We start from the raw sequence: 19822 nt of genomic DNA on the forward strand, positions 1-19822 counted from the left end.
TTCAGTACGTTGTTGGTTTAACAGTGTTCCGAAAATCACTCATTTTCAATGAATGTTTCTGATTGCACTTCGCACCTGAACGTACAGCAGTCGGGTTTCGTTATTGATTGCTACTGGACCTACCAGATCATCGATCGTTCAATTCATCGCTAAAATACAGATCACCTCGCACGATGCTTGCTGTCAAAACAGTGCAGCACCATCATCAAATTGGAATCTCACCAATGCGCAATGCATATGGCGAATCTTGTTGGTCTTCGATCAGGAGTGAATGGATCAGGCAGTGAGAGAGTGATACATGAAGCCGATCATTAGCGTATTTTGTTTTATTTGATATATAGCAAATTAATAAATTTATTTGTTGTGATAACGTTTTTTAACATCAGTATGATCAAAATAAAATTGTAGTTGTGTTTGTGAGGGAAAGATGCTAACCAGGGATTGAAATGCTCTTGCTCAAGCGGCTGAGCATCAACGCTCTTGAAGCTCGAGAGCGAAGAAAGCTGGAGCCAATTCTAGCCCACCAATAAATGCTCAAATTAAGCTCATACCTCTTCTGGCTCTAGGAGACAAGGTTTTGCATTTTGCTTTGAGTTTGTTAGCTCAAGGAGCCGAAATTTCTTGAGCTTGCTGGCTCAGCAAAATTGTAACACTTGAGCTAAGTGGTGTGTATTGACTTTGCTATTGTGGTGCTGTGTGAGCCAACGGCTTTTTTATGCACCAGGAACTGTGGAAGGGCTTGTTGGGATTAATAAAATGAATGTTAAAGATTTCTTGTAACTGGTAAAAGTTACCAGCACTAGTAACTATGAAATAGTAAAAATTACATTTTTTCGGGAAAAACGCCAAAAGAAAGGGCTTGTTGCGAGGATTATTAAAATCAATGTTAGAGAGTTCTAGTTACTAGTAAAAGTTACCAGCACTAGTAACTATGAAATACAGACCCCGTTCGTTTTTGGCAACATCCGATTTTGGCAACATTCGATTTTGGCAACATCCGATTTTGGCACATGTGCCAAAATCGAACGGTTTTTAGAAACAACATTACCTTTTAGATTTCGTTATAACAGAACCAATTTAATTTAGACAAATACCATAAACACGTTTTTATGTTCTGAAATGGTGGTAAAATGCAACAATAAAAACAAAAGTTTTTAAAAAAATTTATAAAGTACTCAAAAATGACGAAAAGATGAAAAATTCAAAAAGTTCAAAAACAAATTCTAACAAAAGACTGGAAATGGCAAAAATAACTAAAAAATGATGAAGAATGACAAAAACAGCAATTATGACAAATAAAAAAAACATTATAAACAAAACAAGAAAAGTGAAAAATGCATCAACAACTTGATGAAAAAAATAAAAAAATGACTACAAGTGGTCACAAATTGACTTAAAATAACGTTTTTCATAATAATAATAATAGTTATTTTGTAAAAATAACTGAAAAAAAAAGTTGAGAAAAAAACCGTTTGATTTTGGCAACATTCGATTTTGGCAACACAAAATGTACGGGCGTGTTGCCAAAATTGAACGGGGTCTGTAGTAAAATTTATAAATTTTCTGGAAAAACGCCAAAAGGAAGGGCTTGTTGTGAGGATTATTAAAATCAATGTTAGAGAGTTCTAGTTACTAGTAAAAGTTACCAGCACTAGTAACTATGAAATAGTAAAATTTACAAATTTTCGGGAAAAACGCCAAATGAAAGGGCTTTTTGTGGAGATTATTAAAATCAATGTTAGAGAGTTTTAGTCACTAGAAAAAGTTAACAGCACTAGTAACTATGAAATAGTAAAATTTACAATTTTTTGGGAAAAACGCCAAAAGAAAGGGCTTGTTGCGAGGATTATTAAAATCAATGTTAGAGAGTTCTAGTTACTAGTAAAAGTTACCAGCACTAGTAACTATGAAATAGTAAAATTTATAAATTTTCTGGAAAAACGCCAAAAGGAAGGGCTTGTTGTGAGGATTATTAAAATCAATGTTAGAGAGTTCTAGTTACTAGTAAAAGTTACCAGCACTAGTAACTATGAAATAGTAAAATTTACAATTTTTCGGGAAAAACGCCAAATGAAAGGGCTTTTTTCGAGGATTATTAAAAACAATGTTAGAGAGTTCTAGTTACTAGTAAAAGTTACCAGCACTAGTAACTATGAAATAGTAAAAATTACATTTTTTCGGGAAAAACGCCAAAAGAAAGGGCTTGTTGCGAGGATTATTAAAATCAATGTTAGAGAGTTCTAGTTACTAGTAAAAGTTACCAGCACTAGTAACTATGAAATAGTAAAATTTACAATTTTTCGGGAAAAACGCCAAATGAAAGGGCTTTTTTCGAGGATTATTAAAAACAATGTTAGAGAGTTCTAGTTACTAGTAAAAGTTACCAGCACTAGTAACTATGAAATAGTAAAAATTACATTTTTTCGGGAAAAACGCCAAAAGAAAGGGCTTGTTGCGAGGATTATTAAAATCAATGTTAGAGAGTTCTAGTAACTAGTAAAAGTTACCAGCACTAGTGACTATGAAATAGTAAAATTTATAAATTTTCTGGAAAAACGCCAAAAGGAAGGGCTTGTTGTGAGGATTATTAAAATCAATGTTGGAGAGTTCTAGTTACTAGTAAAAGTTACCAGCACTAGTAACTATGAAATAGTAAAATTTACAATTTTTCGGGAAAAATGCCCCAAATGAAAGGGCTTTTACTATTTCATAGTTACTAGTGCTGGTAACTTTTACTAGTAACTAGAACTCTCTAACATTGATTTTAATAATCCTCGCAACAAGCCCTTTCTTTTGGCGTTTTTCCCGAAAAAATGTAATTTTTACTATTTCATAGTTACTAGTACTGGTAACTTTTACTAGTTACTAAAACTCTCTAACATTGATTTTAATAATCCCCACAAAAAGCCCTTTCATTTGGCGTTTTTCCCGAAAACTGTAAATTTTACTATTTCATAGTTACTAGTGCTGGTAACTTTCACTAGTATTTATAACTCTTTAATATTGATTTTAATAATCCTCGCAACAAGCTCTTTCATTTCGCGTTTTTCCCGAAAAAATGTAATTTTTACTATTTCATAGTTACTAGTGCTGGTAACTTTTACTAGTTACTAGAACTCTCTAACATTGATTTTAATAATCCTCGCAAAAAGCCCTTTCATTTGGCGTTTTTCCAGAAAAATTGTAAATTTTACTATTTCATAATTACTAGTCTGGTAACTTTTACTAGTTACTAGAACTCTCTAACATTGATTATAATAATCCTCGCAACAAGCCCTTTCATTTGGCGTTTTTCCCGAAAAATTGTAAATTTTACTATTTCATAGTTACTAGTCTGGTAACTTTTACTAGTAACTATAACTCTTTAATATTGATTTTAATAATCCTCGCAACAAGCCCTTTCATTTGGCGTTTTTCCCGAAAAAATGTAATATTTACTATTTCATAGTTACTAGTGCTAGTAACTTTTACTAGTTACTAGAACTCTCTAACATTGATTTTAATAATCCTCGCAAAAAGCCCTTTCATTTGGCGTTTTTTTTTCCGAAAAATTGTAAATTTTACTATTTCATAGTTACTAGTGCTGGTAACTTTCACTAGTATTTATAACTCTTTAATATTGATTTTAATAATCCTCGCAACAAGCTCTTTCATTTCGCGTTTTTCCCGAAAAAATGTAATTTTTACTATTTCATAGTTACTAGTGCTGGTAACTTTTACTAGTAACTAGAACTCTCTAACATTGATTTTAATAATCCTCGCAAAAAGCCCTTTCATTTGGCGTTTTTCCCGAAAAATTGTAAATTTTACTATTTCATAGTTACTAGTCTGGTAACTTTTACTAGTTACTAGAACTCTCTAACATTGATTTTAATAATCCTCGCAAAAAGCCCTTTCATTTGGCGTTTTTCCCGAAAAATTGTAATTTTTACTATTTCATAGTTACTAGTGCTGGTAACTTTCACTAGTATTTATAACTCTTTAATATTGATTTTAATAATCCTCGCAACAAGCTCTTTCATTTCGCGTTTTTCCCGAAAAAATGTAATTTTTACTTTTTCATAGTTACTAGTGCTGGTAACTTTTACTAGTTACTAGAACTCTCTAACATTGATTTTAATAATCTTCGCAAAAAGCCCTTTCATTTGGCGTTTTTCCCCAAAAATTGTAAATTTTACTATTTCATAGTTACAAGTGCTGGTCCCGAGCAGACTTTTATGGCAAAATTATAGCAAATTTTGCTATCACGCCTTGAGAGCCAAACTTGCTTTCATTTTGGTTGACATAAGGTGGTACACAGCAAAAATGAGAGCAAAGATTCCAGTACTTGGTTAGCAAAGTGATACCAAAATTTGCTAAAACTGAGACCCTAACTACACCTCATTTTTCGAGAGCTTGGAAAGCACAATGATGCCAATATAAAGCATCAAATAATTTCCAATGAAAGCAAAATTTGGCCTCAATGTAGTCTCAAAGATTAAAAAAACGAGGTATCGAAAAAAGCAAAAATATGCATCACTTTGCTAAGAATGATGCTTTCATTTTTGCTGTGTACCACATTATGTCAAGCAAAATAAAAGCAAATTTGACTTTCCAGGCGTGATAGCAATATATGTCAGAATTTAGCAATAAAAATTTCAATTCAAGTTAGTATCGTCAATTCACAAAAAAAATTTTTTTGTCGACTAACCGCCTGAACGTATAGATAAAAATCCTAAATTTTGGCATAAAAAAATAGACGCCAACAATAATGCGCCTTTGTGCAGACAACGCGTGAGAAACAGGTTATCTAAGCAAAAACCACCAAGTTTATTAAATGCATGTGTTGTCTACATACAGGCGTTTAAATCAACAAGATATGTTTTTGAGTTTGCAATGTTATGAAGAGCGAGCCTGGTAATTAGCTTGGTAAACATGTACGTTCTTAGATCTAGATTTTGCATGTTAACACTTTTAAACATCCAAAGAAAAAAAATCCAAATCTGTTTTTGCTGAGAGCTGTCGACAAACTTTAAACGCATTTTGCTCAAAACAGTTATATTAACGCATTCACCCCAATCTAAATTCAATTTGTTTTTCTTGTACAAATCATTGCGCAGTCTTTCGCTTAAAAAGTGTTAAATTAATTATAAAGTAAGTTTTTTAAACATTTTTCTTTAAAAACGATTGTGAAATTGTTTCAATTACAATTAAAAACTTTAAATATAACAAATATACTCACATAAAACTTGATGGTGAAAAATGCTGGCCATTTTCTAATCCCTCGCAGTTGAGTTTATCCTATCCTTCTTTCTCGTAGCATTTCTAGCAGTTTCATTCCAGCCTATAGACATTTAAACAATTGAAAATCGCTCATCCACTTTCGGATAGATTTTTATCGCCGTTCCTTAAAATTGACTGCATAAGCTGATTGTTCGCTAAAGCGTTTTCATACAATTACCTGATATTCCATGATGTTGTTCCATTGATGGTTCCGGATTGAGCTTTCCACATTCTGATATCGGTTCGTTCTCCAATCTCGCAGTTAGCCACGTCTGCGAGATGACCAACAAAAAAGTATTGCAGCCAAGGTTGGGACGCGGTTCGCCAAACCAGAATCTGTAGCGGCTTTTTAGTCTCCACAAACGTGACAACTACAAAATGAAAAACAAATGTAAGTGTGAAGCTAGGAATTTTTGTCGAACCTTACCTTGCATCTCCGGGCACGACGAATGGATTGAGAAAGTATTCTTTACCAGCTTCGGAGGTTGTTAAGCAGTTTCCGGATTCGGTATCTTGATCATGAATCTCAACCGAAAATCCGTGACCGGATTTTTTTTATTCCTGCAGGATCCTCAAATGAATTGAGGTGATAACCTACTCTTGAACTGCTCCGGACTCCGGATAGTCGTCTAAGTTCTGCTCCAACCGGCGACTAAATAACTTATAAAAGTTACTGCAATGGATCAACAATTTAAAGATTGGCAAACAAATATCAATTTCTGGCTCGTAGTTACTTACATTGCACATCGCGAATAGCCACAGTCAACGAAAAATATGAACTATAAATCAAAACAAATTATGAAATCACGTCCGTTTTAGTCGTTTTCGTGCGAACTATTTTTATTATTTTGTCTAGCAAATGGACCATACAAGTACATTATATGCCCAGTATTCATTTCATCGTTTCTATCAAAGCCCGTGCATTAAAAATTTTGATAATTTATAATTTCGATTATCGCAGTAATTCAATGTTAAATTATACGAAAATTTCGAAAAAAATATTAACCTTAAAAAAAACTGCATATGTTAGAAACTCGTTTTTTATGATTTATTGTTTTGCGCATTCTTTATTTGCTTGTCCCGCTAGGGGACGGCTGAGACCATTATAGTCCATCTTGCCATGGTTTTGCGCATTTGGTGTAAATTCAATGATATATTCGTAGTATGCATTATAACAATAAGGTTTCGTTTTTTTAACCACAACTACAAAATTGACTGAAAAATACAATTAAGCATGTTTATTTATTATTCTGATTATTTATTTAATACTTTATTTTAAACAACCAATGCATCAAAGAGACAAATTCATTTTAAAATATTCTTTTGAATAGGTGTGTGTATTTTATTTAAAATCAATTTATTAGATTTCACTAATTTGAAATAAAATACACTCATCAATTAAAAAAAAAATCAAACGTCCATTTTCTATTAACCAGGAAGACTGGTCCAAAAATCAATATTTTGCAACAATATCTGTTTTTTATTATCACAGGGTCCTCTCGGTTTTGGTATAAGTAAAAAATCGTAAAGTGATATGAAACAGTAATTTCTAATGGTACTCACATTTACTGGATCAGTAAAGATTTCAAAAGTATCACATATATGTTTTCATGTCCTTTAGAACAAGTTCACTGGTGTTGGGAAAACGTGGTAGAAATTTTGACATTTTGAAAATTTTACCATGTAAAAATGTTTTCAAGATCTTTGGGCGTTGAAATTTTTATATCACTGTTTCTATTTCAGCCGTATGTGTTAGAAATCGAGCTATTTTTGCATCACAGCATGCGAAAATAGAACACGTGTTGTAAAAAAAAACTGAAGGCCGAACTAAATTGAAGATCTTGAAAATGTTTTGGCATGGTAAAGTTTTTAAAATGAGCCACAAGTGTCAAAATTTCTACCACTTTTTCCCAACACCAGTGAACTTGCTCTTAGTGTTATTCAATTATAACAACACAAATTATGAAAACTGCACAAAGTTACACAAAATTTACATAAATCAGAATAATTTCAAATACAAATAAAACAAAATACAAATGAAGAAGAAAAAGTATTATAAATATTATAAATAAAAAAATAAATGTTAATAGAACAAGATACCGTAGAATATAATCACAGATTAAAAAAAACAGAACAGTTTTGAAAATAGAAGTCTTAATTATAACGTAAGAATTTTGTTGTTTGTATTAAACAGATTAAAGCTGATGTTACAAAATTTGCCCGATATTATTTTTAATTCTGCTAGCTAACAATGCATTATTTACCCGGGTAAGATATAATTTTGATATAAGATTTGTATTTCGAAAAATTAAAAATGATCGAATGATGAACATGTTTGCTATTGGGTTATATGCAACAAATGATGCTATAAATTTTGTCTCGGGTGTATATTGTGTGAAAAAAAATTGACACCTCCTTCATGCCTTGTTTTGCTTTCAAATTAAATTCTATACCAAATTTTGCTGACTGTTTGCTGTTGATACCAAAATGTGGTCTCAGCTTGCTGTCAAGTAAAACTATATGAAAGCTTAATTATGCCTTATTTTGCTCTCGATCAAAATTTAACAGCAAAAAATGCTATCAGTTTGCTGTTGACGCCTTATAATGCTTTCAGTTTGCTATCAATTTGGGCATCAATGTCTGCTCGGGGTAACTTTCACTAGCTACTAAAACCGTCCAACATTTATTTTAAAAATCCATGCGACAAGCCTTTTTTTAGTTACTTCACTGTGCACAAAAAAGCAGGCATTGGTTCGAACAGCAGCAGTGAAAACAAGCTCAACGAATTTGAATCGGTTGAGCCAACAAGCTCAAGCTCCTCTGGAGGCATGAGCTAACGGGCTCACGAGGCAAAAAAAGAGCTAAGGTTTCTTCCCAATAAGAGCTTAGCAATACGAAGCTCCGGAGACAAAAACGATAGGAGCTTCGTCGATTGCTTTGTAAGCGGAGCTATGGAAATAAAGAGCTATGAAGCTCGCTCAAATGAGCTTAATTTTCAATCCCTGATGCTAACTTTCGCCGGGTTTTTCAATTTTTACAAGTTCTCTTATTAAACTGTCGTCCGTCACGTTAAAACTACTGAGAATTTATGGTGTCCCGCACAACTGTTTGATTTTCCTCGTCCTTCAAAAAATAATTTTGAATTTCATATAATTCAGGCAGATACTGAGTGAGCTACATTCAGAATGGATCAGATTGTATCTCACTCATCTCCGATATGCGATGTTTGCTAAACCGATGATTCTGAATGACGCGACTCGGTTTGCATAGCTGATAGGAGCGCTGATGGAGATTGCATACCAGCCAGGCGAAGCAGTTGCGAGAGGCGCTATCCCATTATACAATCAGAATGTTTCCAATAGGAAACGCATCCTGAGTGTTTGTTTTGATTGATTTTCGGAACTCTGGTTTAAGATGCCTTTAAAAATCGAGCTTCATATTGGTAGATAAAATTGCATAAGAGAAGGCGTTTTACTTTATAGTGAAATATAACAATAACCGTTCCTCTATTGCGCAAAATGGCCATATTGATTTTCAAAATCAGACCATATACAGACCCCGTTCGTTTTTGGCAACATTCGATTTTGACATCATTCGATTTTGGCAACATCCGATTATGGCACATGTGCCAAAATCGAACGGTTCTTAGAATCAACATGGCTTTTTAGTTTTCGTTAGAACAGGACCAATTTAATTTAGACAAACACCATAAAGACGTTTTTATGTTCTGAAATGGTGATAAAATGCAACAATAAAAACAAAAGTTTTTAAAAAAAAATCATAAAGCACTCAAAAATGACAAAAAGATGAAAAATTCAAAAAGTTTAAAAACAAATTCAAGTAAAAGACTGAAAATGACAAAAAACAACTAAAAAATGACGAAGAACGACATCAAAAGCAAATATGACAAATGAAAACAAACCTTATAAACAAAACAAGAAAAGTGGAAAATGCTTAAAAAACATGACGAAAAAATGAAAAAATGACTACAAATGGTCGAAAATTAAACAAAAATAACGTGTTTGACGATAATAACAGTTATTTGGTAAAAAGTTGAGAAAAAAAAACCGTTCAATTTTGGCAACATTCGATTTTGGCAACACAAAATGTACGGACGTGTTGCCAAAACCGAACGGTTCTGTACATTTTAAAAGTTGAACCAAATAAAAGGCCGGTAGATTTCTATGGATTTAAAAAAAACAAAGAAAAATATCAAAAATTAAAAAAACTACAAAAAATTAGAGAAATGAGAAAAATAGCAAGAAACAAAAATTTTAGAAATACAATGAAAAAAAAATTGACAAAAAAAAAACAATAATTATCCAAATGATAAAAAAAGACTAGGCTGACACAAAAATTACAAAAATGACCAAAACTAACAAAAACTTCAGAAATGACAGGAATAACAAAATATGACAAAAAAACGCCAAGAAATGACAAAAATGAAAAAAAAAATACAAAAATATCATTAATGACAAAAAATGGCGAAACGTATGAAAATTACTAAAATGATAAAAAATGCCAAAATTTAAAAAAAAAATGTCAGAAAACACAAATATGAAAAAAGTAGGAGAGTGTGGGGTATCATGGGCCACTTTTATTCTTTGCTTCAAAACTTTTTTATTATAAAAGATTTAAAAAAAACAAGTGGAGAGGTTTTCAACATTTTTAAAGTATCATTTCACATTTTTAAAAAAAAATTTTAAATAGATTAATTTCCCGAGTTCTGACTGTTTTAAAAAGAGTTTTTTTTTTGGATTTTGAAAAACTGTGAGGAAACGTGGGCCACCAAATCTAAATTGACTAGATAACGTGCAAAGTGTATGAGTTGACATAAAACTGAAATTCATTTAATTATTTTGAAACAATTTCAGATGAGGAAATAAAAAAGAATGTTGTGTATGATCGAATAGTTCCTAATTCCTGGCTCGCGACAGTTGGATTCATTGTAGCCCACGTTTTCTCACTCTCTCTTATACATTTTAAATGTTGGTTCAAATAAATCTATATGAGTTGGCCGGTAGATCTCTATATGGATTTAATAAGATAGGAAAAAATGTCAAAAAATTCAAAAAAGAAAAACAAAAAATGAGAGAAATGACAAAAATAACAAAAATAAAAACAATTTGGTAAATACAATAAAATTATTTTTTACAAAAATCACAAAAATTATCCAAATGATTAAAAAAATTTAGTAAAAAGGGGAGATATGAAAAAAATTACAAAAATGACATTACAGAAAGGAAATTTACAAAATTTACAAAAAGTGTCAAAAAACGCCAAGAAATGACAATAATATGACAAAAAGACATCATTTAAATAAAATAAAAATAACATAAATGGCAAAAATGACAAAACGTATTTAAATAACTAAAATTATAAAAATTGCAATAATGGAACAAAAATGTCAAAATAGACAAAAATTAAAAAGAATACCAAAATGACAAAAATAATTAAGGGGCCGTTCACATAACACGTGGACAACTTAGGGGGGGAGGGGGGTATGGGAATGTCCACGCTTGTCCACGGAGAGGGGGGTAGGGGTTTGGGTCATGTCCACGTGGACAAACTTACTTTCAATATATATTCTAAAGGTGAATAAATATTAAGATGTTTAAATCAAAATCTTAAAATAGCATACCTTTCCAGTTTAAGTTTAAACAATAAGTAGCTGAAAGCAAGTGATAAATATGATAATTAAGAAATTTAAAGGTTTTAAATGTTTTTTATCTCAGGAAATTCTTATTCGGTTTCACGAAATCAGCCATTTCTAAAACAAAAACGCAAAAAGTGGTGTTCTCTAACTGTCAAATTATAGGTATTTAAAATAAAATTTTTTCAAATGTGTCCACGTGGACATCCGGGGAGGGGGGTAAGGGTTTGCCAAATGTCCACCCTTGTCCACGGAGGGGGAGGAGGGGGTCAAAACTCTCATTTTTCTGTCCACGTGGTATCTGAACGGCCCCTAAGGTGATAAAATTTAAAAACTGTCAAAAATACCAGCAATGGAAAAGTCAACGAAAATGACTAAACTGTTGGTTTTATGGTGAAAAAATCGTTTACTGAAATTTTTTACAGGTCAGTTGTTTGAGGTTATCTACAAAATGAAAAAAATCTGCTCTATAAATATCAGTTCAAACTTGTACAATGACTTTACAAACACATTTTTTCTCCTTTCATTACTTTTCACATATAGAGAAATTGTACAATAATTTTAAAATGGTTGCAAAAAATCTTCGAATTTACTTGAGGTTTATTGTCAGTGTACAGTAAAGTAACTGAACGAAAATCTTAAAAGGGTCCCTCGTTTCAACGAAATGTTTACTTCGATTACAAGGCTGCCAGATTACCAAAGTGTTTAGAGTTTTTAACTGTTAAATCGGATGAGCAAGTCAATCTGAAAATAAAACCCAAATTTTAATATTTGAGATGCCGTTTTCAAATAACCATAAACTGCAAATATGTTGTAGCAGCAACGTTAAGTTCGATCTTATTTTTTTTATTTCTTTATTTGAAACAGCTCATACCTTACTGCTTTAAAGAACCAAAAAGATCGATCTGCTCTATCTAATAAAATTATATATTTTTGAAAGGAAAGGACGTTCGACGAAGTCAACTTTATTTAGCTTTCTAGAAAATTTTATATGTTCTGAACTATACTTGCGATCGTCAAACAAACGGGTACCTTTTCGTAAAACTGTTTTACATAAATTTATCATTGCTATACTTAATCCATGCAAAGAAACAACACGTTTGCATAATGATTAATGAATAATACCGTATTTGTTTATGCCGAGTGTTGCACTAGTGTTGCACTGGTGCACCACTAGGTGCTGTCAAACTGTTTGTTTATTCGGACGGTGTTGCACTGGTTTTGACCTGTCGGAGTTCTGCTTACGGACGGTGGCCCACCGATAATTTTGCCAGTGTTGCGAGAGAGCGTGTGAGTGAGCGAGGTAGCAATACACTGGCGAGGATTTGTGTTTGTTTTTATCGGGTACGGTGGAACACTCCACGAGTGGAGAAAACAAATACAGTATAAGTTTTCTTCTTCTTCTTCTCCTCTTTATGGCGAGCTAAAACAGCTAAACTGCCAAAGGTTAATGAATAAGTTTATGTTTCAATTTAAAATTATCAAAATGGCGACACTGTAAATGAACCGTTCGCACTTTACGCTAATATTGCCACTCATACTATTGCATTTTAATTTGGAGGCTAAATAACAACGCGTTCGTGAAATGAAACGTACCTCATGAAGGCAGCCAATCAACGACAAGTTTATTCCCAAATACTTCTCTTTACATTCGTTACTCTCCAACACAACCAAACGCCACATTCCGATTCATGTTTTGCTCCCAAAATGTCAAATAAATCGTGACTTTTTGTTTTCATTTTTATTGTTCCGGTCCGTGCCGTTTTATCAGTCCGCCCTGCTCTCGAGTAGTGATAAGATTCGCTGTTTTTTTGAGCCGTAACTTAATTTGTTTAAATTAAACTATCAACCAATTAGGGGTCTGCAACTTTGACCTACGAACAGATATCGGAAACGGTTCCATCATCAGCAAAACAACTTACTGGCTGCAGTTTTAAGGGAACCATTCCAGAGAGATGGTTGCAGACAAGGTGCGTTCATTTAGTACTTTCACTCTTCACTCAAATTTGGATCGGTTTTTGTTTTAGTTAATTTGTGGAGCTTCTATTGATCTCTCGGAGGTTTCTTCAATTGATAAACAGTAATGCTCATAGCACTGAATCGATTTGTGATAGTGATAGCGATGTTTTCCAGTTTGGTATTTTTAACGCTGTTGCTGTTTTTCTGTACGGCTTCGATGTCAAACCTGACGGCCAATGGGATGTGGCCCGGTTTAGATAGCAGTAGCCATAGGCTTTTTAATGGATCTGCGAATTATGTAAGTCACGTTGTCCTGCGCCCGCTTCTCGTTAGGGCGTGACATCGTTTTAATATAGGTATCCGAAATTAGTTTAGCTTCACTGTTTCGTATGAAGCAACTGAATGATTAATTGCGAAAAAAAGCTGTGATACATGCTAACAATGTTATTGTAACATCGAACTCATGAAACAAGTTTTTTTTCCATCTCAAGATTGCTTTAACGATTTGGTCTTACGGTTCGATTCGGTTGAAGATTATTAAGGTTTGATAGGACAAAAAATTTGGCGAAAACGCTTGAAAATTTTTTCAAGTTAGAATATTAAAAATAATATTTCTAATCTTTTGTAAACATGGTAAGTGAATATCTTAAAACAAACAGAATTCGATCGAAAAGCTGTAATCCAACAAGTTAAGCAGCTAACCCAAAATATCTTTAAAAATTGATCTCTAACTTCTTCTAACATTAAAAATATTCGATAGAATAAGCATCGACTCACAAGTTTCTAAACATACAAAAATAGCATCAGTTTTTAGTGTCATAACAATTTGAATTTGTTTTTACCTGTTTCAGGACTTTCCTCCGTTGAAGAATGACAACCTGCTTCGGGCGGCCCGCGGCGAGCCGGTGGATCGGGTTCCAGTTTGGGTGATGCGTCAAGCCGGCAGATATTTGCCCGAGTTTCAGGAAGTCCGGGCTAAGCATGATTTCTTTGAGGTGTGCCGGACTCCCGAATTGGCCTGTGAAGTCACCATGCAGCCGCTGAGGAGGTTTGACCTGGATGCGTCCATTATTTTCTCGGATATATTGGTTATTCCACAGGCCTTGGGTATCACAGTGGAAATGCACAAGGGAGTTGGTCCCGTTTTACCGGAACCGTTGGTCTCACCGGACGATTTGAAGCGACTGAACCAAACTGGGGCTATCGATAGGTTGAAGTACGTCGGAGATGCTATAACCATGATGCGACACATGCTGGATGGAAAGGTTCCACTTTTGGGTTTTACCGGGGCTCCGTGGACATTGATGGGCTACATGATTGAGGGAGGAGGAAGTAAGACCATGTCCAAGGCAAAAGCCTGGCTCTCAGACTATCCGGAAGCTAGCCACCAGCTGTTGAACATTCTGACCGATCAAATCGTTGATTACCTCGTGATGCAGATTAAGGCCGGAGCACAAATGGTACAGGTTTTCGAATCAAGTGCCGAACATTTGCCCAAGGAGCAGTATTTATCGGTTTGCCTTCCTTATTTGAAAAGAATTCGAGATGATTTGCACAAAAAACTCGCAGCCGAAGGTGTGACTCCAGTATCGATGACATTGTTCTCTAAAGGTGCTATGCATTCTTTGCCTGAGCAAGCCCAAACAGGATACGAGGTCATTGGCCTGGATTGGACCATTGACCCGGTGGAAGCTAGACAGTTGGTAGGACCGAATGTCACACTGCAGGGCAACCTAGATCCTCAGGATATGTACAAACCACCAGAGGAGCTTCGAGAGCTGGTGCTAACCATGGTTCGCAAATTTGGAAAACATCGTTACATCGCCAACCTAGGACATGGAATTACTCCACAAACACCGGTAGAAAGCATGAACGTTCTGGCAACGGCAGTGCACGATGCGTTGTAAGCCATCATCACAAAACTTCGAACTGCATTTCCTACGTAAGAGTTGATGGAAAATACATATTTTGGTTACGGTGAAAACGAAATACTTTTTTTAAACTTGAGAAATTTCTTTCCAACAAACAACGCAAATTCGGTTCAGTTTTTTTTCCACTTGGGTTTTAACGATTTTATTATTCACACCTCCGCACGTCGTTCATAACCGAACGTCGAAAATCTTTCGGTCGATTCAACATCCCATACGTTTCCCACCTAACTTATTAACTGCTAAGTTAGTTTAGTTTCGTGTGTAATAGTTTAATCGTCGGTCGATTCGACGTTTTCGGTTTGCAGCTCCTTGAACGTCGGCACCGGCACGTAGGTGACCAGAGTGTACAGCTTGTTGGGCGAGTCCTCATCGTCGTTGCGGCGGCGGGACAGACGGACGCGAATCCTGAAGGGTGGGTTGCTGGAAGGAGAACAAAAAATAGAAAGATTAGGCTCATATGTTTTAATGGTCGGTTTTTTGTAGATGCGAACAACGTTCATGCGTCGCAATTCAATTCACACCAAACATTTTCGATTTTAGCATTGAAAAGTGTATGGACATAATTCCAGGTTTTCTCAATCAAAACCAGGAATAGAAAAAGTTTAACTCGATTACTTATCGGGATTGATGTCAAGAAAAAACTCTGCATAAATTCTGGGGTCTTAAACAGTCAAAAAGCTTGTGGCTAAGGTTTTTGACTCCTTAAAAGAACACCCATAATGTGTGCAATCCATTTTTTCTAACAATTTTCATAAAATGCCAACAGGTGGATCCATGATGCGAAATTTTCTTAGATAAATTCATTTTTTTCTTTCCGCTAGCTTCAAGATAAAGCTATTTTGGTAAAAATTTAGGCCACCCATGCTTTAGATTGTACATCATTTTTTTGACGACCGTTTCTTTTCTTCTGAAATTTTTGTCCTTTTGTATGATTTATCCCTAATACAACTAATCCTCACCAAGCATTATTGAAAAACATTCAACGATGGTGCCTAAATCCAGGGGCAAATATATTAAAAGGAGTTTGAGTTACATTCCAAGCTTTTGAAGTCTTAGTCATAATCTTATGGGACAAATATAAAATTACATTTTCGTCAATATTATTTACTATGATTTAAGGAAATTCTAGGCACTGTTATGTGTAAGTCCAAATGAATCTCAAGTATAGGGTGTCAGAGTGCCACCATTTGAGACATTTTTTATATAATTTTCTAATGCGATTGAGAAATTTTGAGCTTAGTTGGATGCACATCCAAGTTTTGCCATGATAAGTTTTAAAATTTTACTAAATAACCTTTTTTGATTTGCTTTGAATTATGAGAATTTTTTTTAATGTCTTAATAGATAATTCTAAATTCTGAAAAGGTTTTTGAACCACTTAGATCGCGTCTCTTTATACTCAATCTGAATTCTAAGTATTTAACTGAACCCTGAGCCTGAATGATAGAGAATAGTCAAAATTATGTGTCTGTTGATTTGATTTTTGAAAATTTTTAAATATTTATTGATGCTTTCACATTACATTTGAGAGCTGATAAAAAAAACCAATTGCATATGAGGATATAGGAAATTCAGATATTCAAGCCAAAAAAAACTCCGAAATTCGGCATTCTGTATCTGTAACGAGCCTATAGTAAACAAAGAGACGAAAAGCTTATTATTCTGAAAGGGATCAGACTGCGCCTCTTGTACCTATGCACAGTGGTCCAAAAGGGTCTGAAATGGAACTTTATTCCTGGTGCTTTAGTCTTTCATTTTAGCTGTTAGATGTCTTCAGAACATTTACTAGTAAGATTGTTTTCCATAACGTGAAGGTATCAAAAATTAGTCACAGCCTACTACGATAAAAATAAAAACACTATTTTTTTTTTGTTTGAAGAGATAGAGACCAAATTTGTTCTACAAAGTTGTAGATATCATCAAAATATGAAACTTTGTTGAAATAACAAGAGCTTTATCTCTTTTCAGTGCAGAGTTATAAAGCTTTTAGTTCAAAACATACTTAAAATTTGTATTTTGTACTTAACTATTGTAAATTTTGAACTTACATAAATATGATGTTCACAACATTTACTGCGATACTCAATACGCACATTTTGCACTAGATCTGAAGTCTCTACGACCTTGTCTTCCGAAGTTATCGCAATTTCAAGTTTTATTTTTCCTTAATTTCACGAATTTCTAGGGTAAAATGGGGCAAGTGGATCCATAAACTAAATACCACATCTTGAAGTATGATTCAAGTACTATAAACTTAGCCAGAAACTACTTGTCTCCACGCGCCCGTTTTTGAGTACGGTCGGATTAAATTTGTTGAATTCTTAGATTTTAACGAGAAAATAGAGATTGATTGCTAATAATTCTGTCATATCTTCTCAAGGAATGAACTATCTGTTTTGATGTCTTCAAATGAAAGTTGCAACAACAAACGAGCTATTGAATGGTATTTTATAGAGAATTTTTGACGATACCGTTTGTACCTTTAAACAATTTTTAAAGCGTTTTTTCGGTTTAAACTGGAAATGCTTTTTGTTAATTTTTTTTTAAATATTAAATTTGAAAAGGTGATAAAATTTCAATGCGTTTCGATGTGCTATTTGATGATTTCAGTTGAAAACTGAAAAAGTTATGTGCATTTTAAGCATTTTTTATTTCAACGATGACGATAAAACTCTATTTTCTCGTTTAAATTTAAGAATTCAACAAATTTATGTCGACCGTACTCAAAAACGGGCACGTGGAGACAAGTAGTTTCTGGCTAAGTTTGTAGTACTTGAATCATACTTCAAGATGTGGTATTTAGTTTATGGATCCACTTGCCCCATTTTACCCTAGAAATTCGTGAAATTAAGGAAAAATAAAACTTGAAATTGCGATAACTTCGGAAGACAAGGTCGTAGAGACTTCAGATCTAGTGCAAAATGTGCGTATTGAGTATCGCAATAAATGTTGTGAACATCATATTTATGTAAGTTCAAAATTTACAATAGTTAAGTACAAAATACAAATTTTAAGTATGTTTTGAACTAAAAGCTTTATAACTCTGCACTGAAAAGAGATAAAGTTCTTGTTATTTCAACAAAGTTTCATATTTTGATGATATCTACAACTTTGTAAAACAAATTTGGTCTCTATCTCTTCAAACAAAAAAGTTAGGGTTTTTATTTTTATCGTAGTAGGCTGTGCCTAATTTTTGATACTTTCACGTTATGGGAAACAATCTTACTAGTAAATGTTCTGAAGACATCTAATAGCTAAAATGAAAGACAAAGTCACCAGGAAAAAAGTTCCATTTCAGGCCCTTTTGGACCACTGTGCACTGTGCTATGTAGTCTCTTTATGTATCTGAAAATTCGCTGAAGGATATTTAACATATTTACTCACGGAGAGTGTTAAACAACTTGTGTTAATGAATTTTGAATATCTGTATCGTTTTTGAATACGGCGAATGCGCCAACTGTAAACAAATCCAGATTATCACATAAATGCGTTAAACTTTTTATTTTACATCCGAAAATATGATCTTTTAATTTTTCTTATTTTAGTGAAGTTAAATTTAATTTTTTAAATAAGGCGAATAGCTTTTTATGAGTGTATAATCCCACAGTTTATCGTCCATCTCCCCTCAAAATTTCATCGCGAAGAAAAAGGCCAATAGTTATTTCGAGATAGAAAAAGGGCATTGAAGTTTTTGAAATTTGTTTTCCAGGACGATAAGATCGTTGAATGTGCTAATGTGATCATTTGGATCCGCTTTCAAGCCAAAATTTGCTTGAATATTGCTTCTTTAATGAGTGATCCAAAAGGCGAACAGTCATTCTGCAATTCAAAAGGGCGCTCCAATTTGGCGAATGAACAATATGAGAGCGCCAGTCTGTGGTAAAAGGGCCCACAGTTATATTTATTAATTTTTTGAAGTAATTAGTACGGAAAAGCTATATTTATCGATCGGGTGATCAAATTAAATACATTTGAAAGCATTTTAGCGAATTATTTAGGAAAATGATTGTACGCAGCTAAATAGGAAATTGATTTTATTATCTAAAACTTGAAATGCGTTTTTCTCAAAACGAAGGTCTTGGCGTGTATGCCCTTTTCAAAATTCGATACCGAAATGAAATTATTAGTTGGGTTCACAAAATTAAATTTTTACTGGGAGCTTACGGGGCTGTCAAACTCGTTTTTTATCGGAACAGTGAAGTTAGTGCATTCACCGTATCCAAAAATTCGATATCGATTTGTAATTTCAACCTTTCCTGAGGAACTTATCGAGGAGGTATTTTGAGGTTCATATTAACCTTAGCTCAGTAGACACATAAAGGAAAATATTATTGAGGAAACACCAGGTACATTAATCCAAACTTACCGGATTCCCCGGTGCCAGATAGCCTTGTTCAGTCGGGTATCGATGCGCACGTCGTTGGTTCCCATCTCCTTCTCGGCGAATTTGCGCACGATCTTGACCGCCCGTGGGGCCCGCTTCTTGTAACCGACCTTGTGCAACCGGCGGTTCAGGTTGATGGTGCACTCCCGTGTCACCACTTCATTGATGGCGGACTTCGCCTTCTTCTCGGTTTTGGTTTTGGCCATTTCCTCAGGTGGAATTAATTAAACTAAAAGAAAGCGAGATCGTTAGGTTGGTTAGATGTTCAATATCACCAGGAGGATGGCTATCTCGGCAAAAAATAAGGAAGCAAACAAGACCGATAGCTTGAACTTGACAGCTCAACAATGAAAACAAATAGCCAAGAGGTGTACACAGAACTTTCAGACACTGATTTTCTCTGAAAACGACGGTAAATTAACACAATTTATATAACCCCGAGCGCCGCAAGCTTTCCACTCTCATTTTCTTCCATAAAATTTGCCCAAAAACACCAATTTCATAAACTTACAGATTAAAAACTTTTAATAATTCTAAATGTGTTCCTTAGCAATCACAGATGCCGGAAACGAAAGAACGCTGTCGGGTTATTTTGACAGCAATTTGGATGCGCGGCGAAGCAACGCGGCGGAA

General features: G+C 34.0%; 2 protein-coding genes and 1 long non-coding RNA gene across 4 annotated transcripts; 1 reads left to right on the top strand and 2 right to left on the bottom strand.

The window, feature by feature from the left end:
- Positions 1–5227: 5227 nt before the first annotated feature.
- On the bottom strand, positions 5228–6113 carry LOC129747418 (uncharacterized). The gene is made up of 4 exons (XR_008737506.1): positions 6001–6113; positions 5690–5935; positions 5441–5633; positions 5228–5386 (listed from the first exon to the last, which is right to left on the bottom strand). It is a non-coding gene; the product is annotated as an uncharacterized LOC129747418 (long non-coding RNA).
- Positions 6114–12602: 6489 nt separating this feature from the next.
- LOC129747416 (uroporphyrinogen decarboxylase) lies at positions 12603–14848 on the top strand. 2 transcript variants are annotated; one of them, XM_055741623.1, is made up of 3 exons: positions 12603–12885; positions 12943–13172; positions 13726–14848. In XM_055741623.1, the coding sequence occupies exons 2-3, from the start codon at positions 12999–13001 to the stop codon at positions 14779–14781; spliced, it is 1230 nt and encodes a 409-aa protein (XP_055597598.1). In that variant the 5' UTR covers positions 12603–12885; positions 12943–12998; the 3' UTR covers positions 14782–14848. The 2 variants fall into 2 exon arrangements, with proteins under 2 accessions (XP_055597598.1, XP_055597599.1); XM_055741624.1 differs by lacking the exon at positions 12943–13172 and having other exon boundaries at positions 12616–12885.
- A 66-nt stretch (positions 14849–14914) lies between these two features.
- LOC129747417 (60S ribosomal protein L31) lies at positions 14915–19822 on the bottom strand. The gene is made up of 3 exons (XM_055741625.1): positions 19701–19822; positions 19172–19418; positions 14915–15225 (listed from the first exon to the last, which is right to left on the bottom strand). Exons 2-3 carry the CDS (start codon positions 19393–19395, stop codon positions 15075–15077), a joined length of 375 nt encoding a protein of 124 aa, XP_055597600.1. The 5' UTR covers positions 19396–19418; positions 19701–19822; the 3' UTR covers positions 14915–15074.

The sequence above is a fragment of the Uranotaenia lowii genome, chromosome 2 (genome assembly GCF_029784155.1).
Source record: "Uranotaenia lowii strain MFRU-FL chromosome 2, ASM2978415v1, whole genome shotgun sequence".
NCBI classification, from domain to species: Eukaryota; Metazoa; Arthropoda; class Insecta; order Diptera; family Culicidae; genus Uranotaenia; species Uranotaenia lowii.

Coding starts and splice junctions, on each gene's coding strand:
- LOC129747416 (XM_055741623.1), top strand. CDS start 12,999: ATGCTCATAGCACTGAATCGATTTGTGATAGTGATAGCGATGTTTTCC. Junction 13,173..13,725: donor TTAATGGATCTGCGAATTAT/GTAAGTCACGTT, acceptor TACCTGTTTCAG/GACTTTCCTCCGTTGAAGAA.
- LOC129747417 (XM_055741625.1), bottom strand. CDS start 19,395: ATGGCCAAAACCAAAACCGAGAAGAAGGCGAAGTCCGCCATCAATGAA. Junction 15,226..19,171: donor ATCTGGCACCGGGGAATCCG/GTAAGTTTGGAT, acceptor TTCTCCTTCCAG/CAACCCACCCTTCAGGATTC.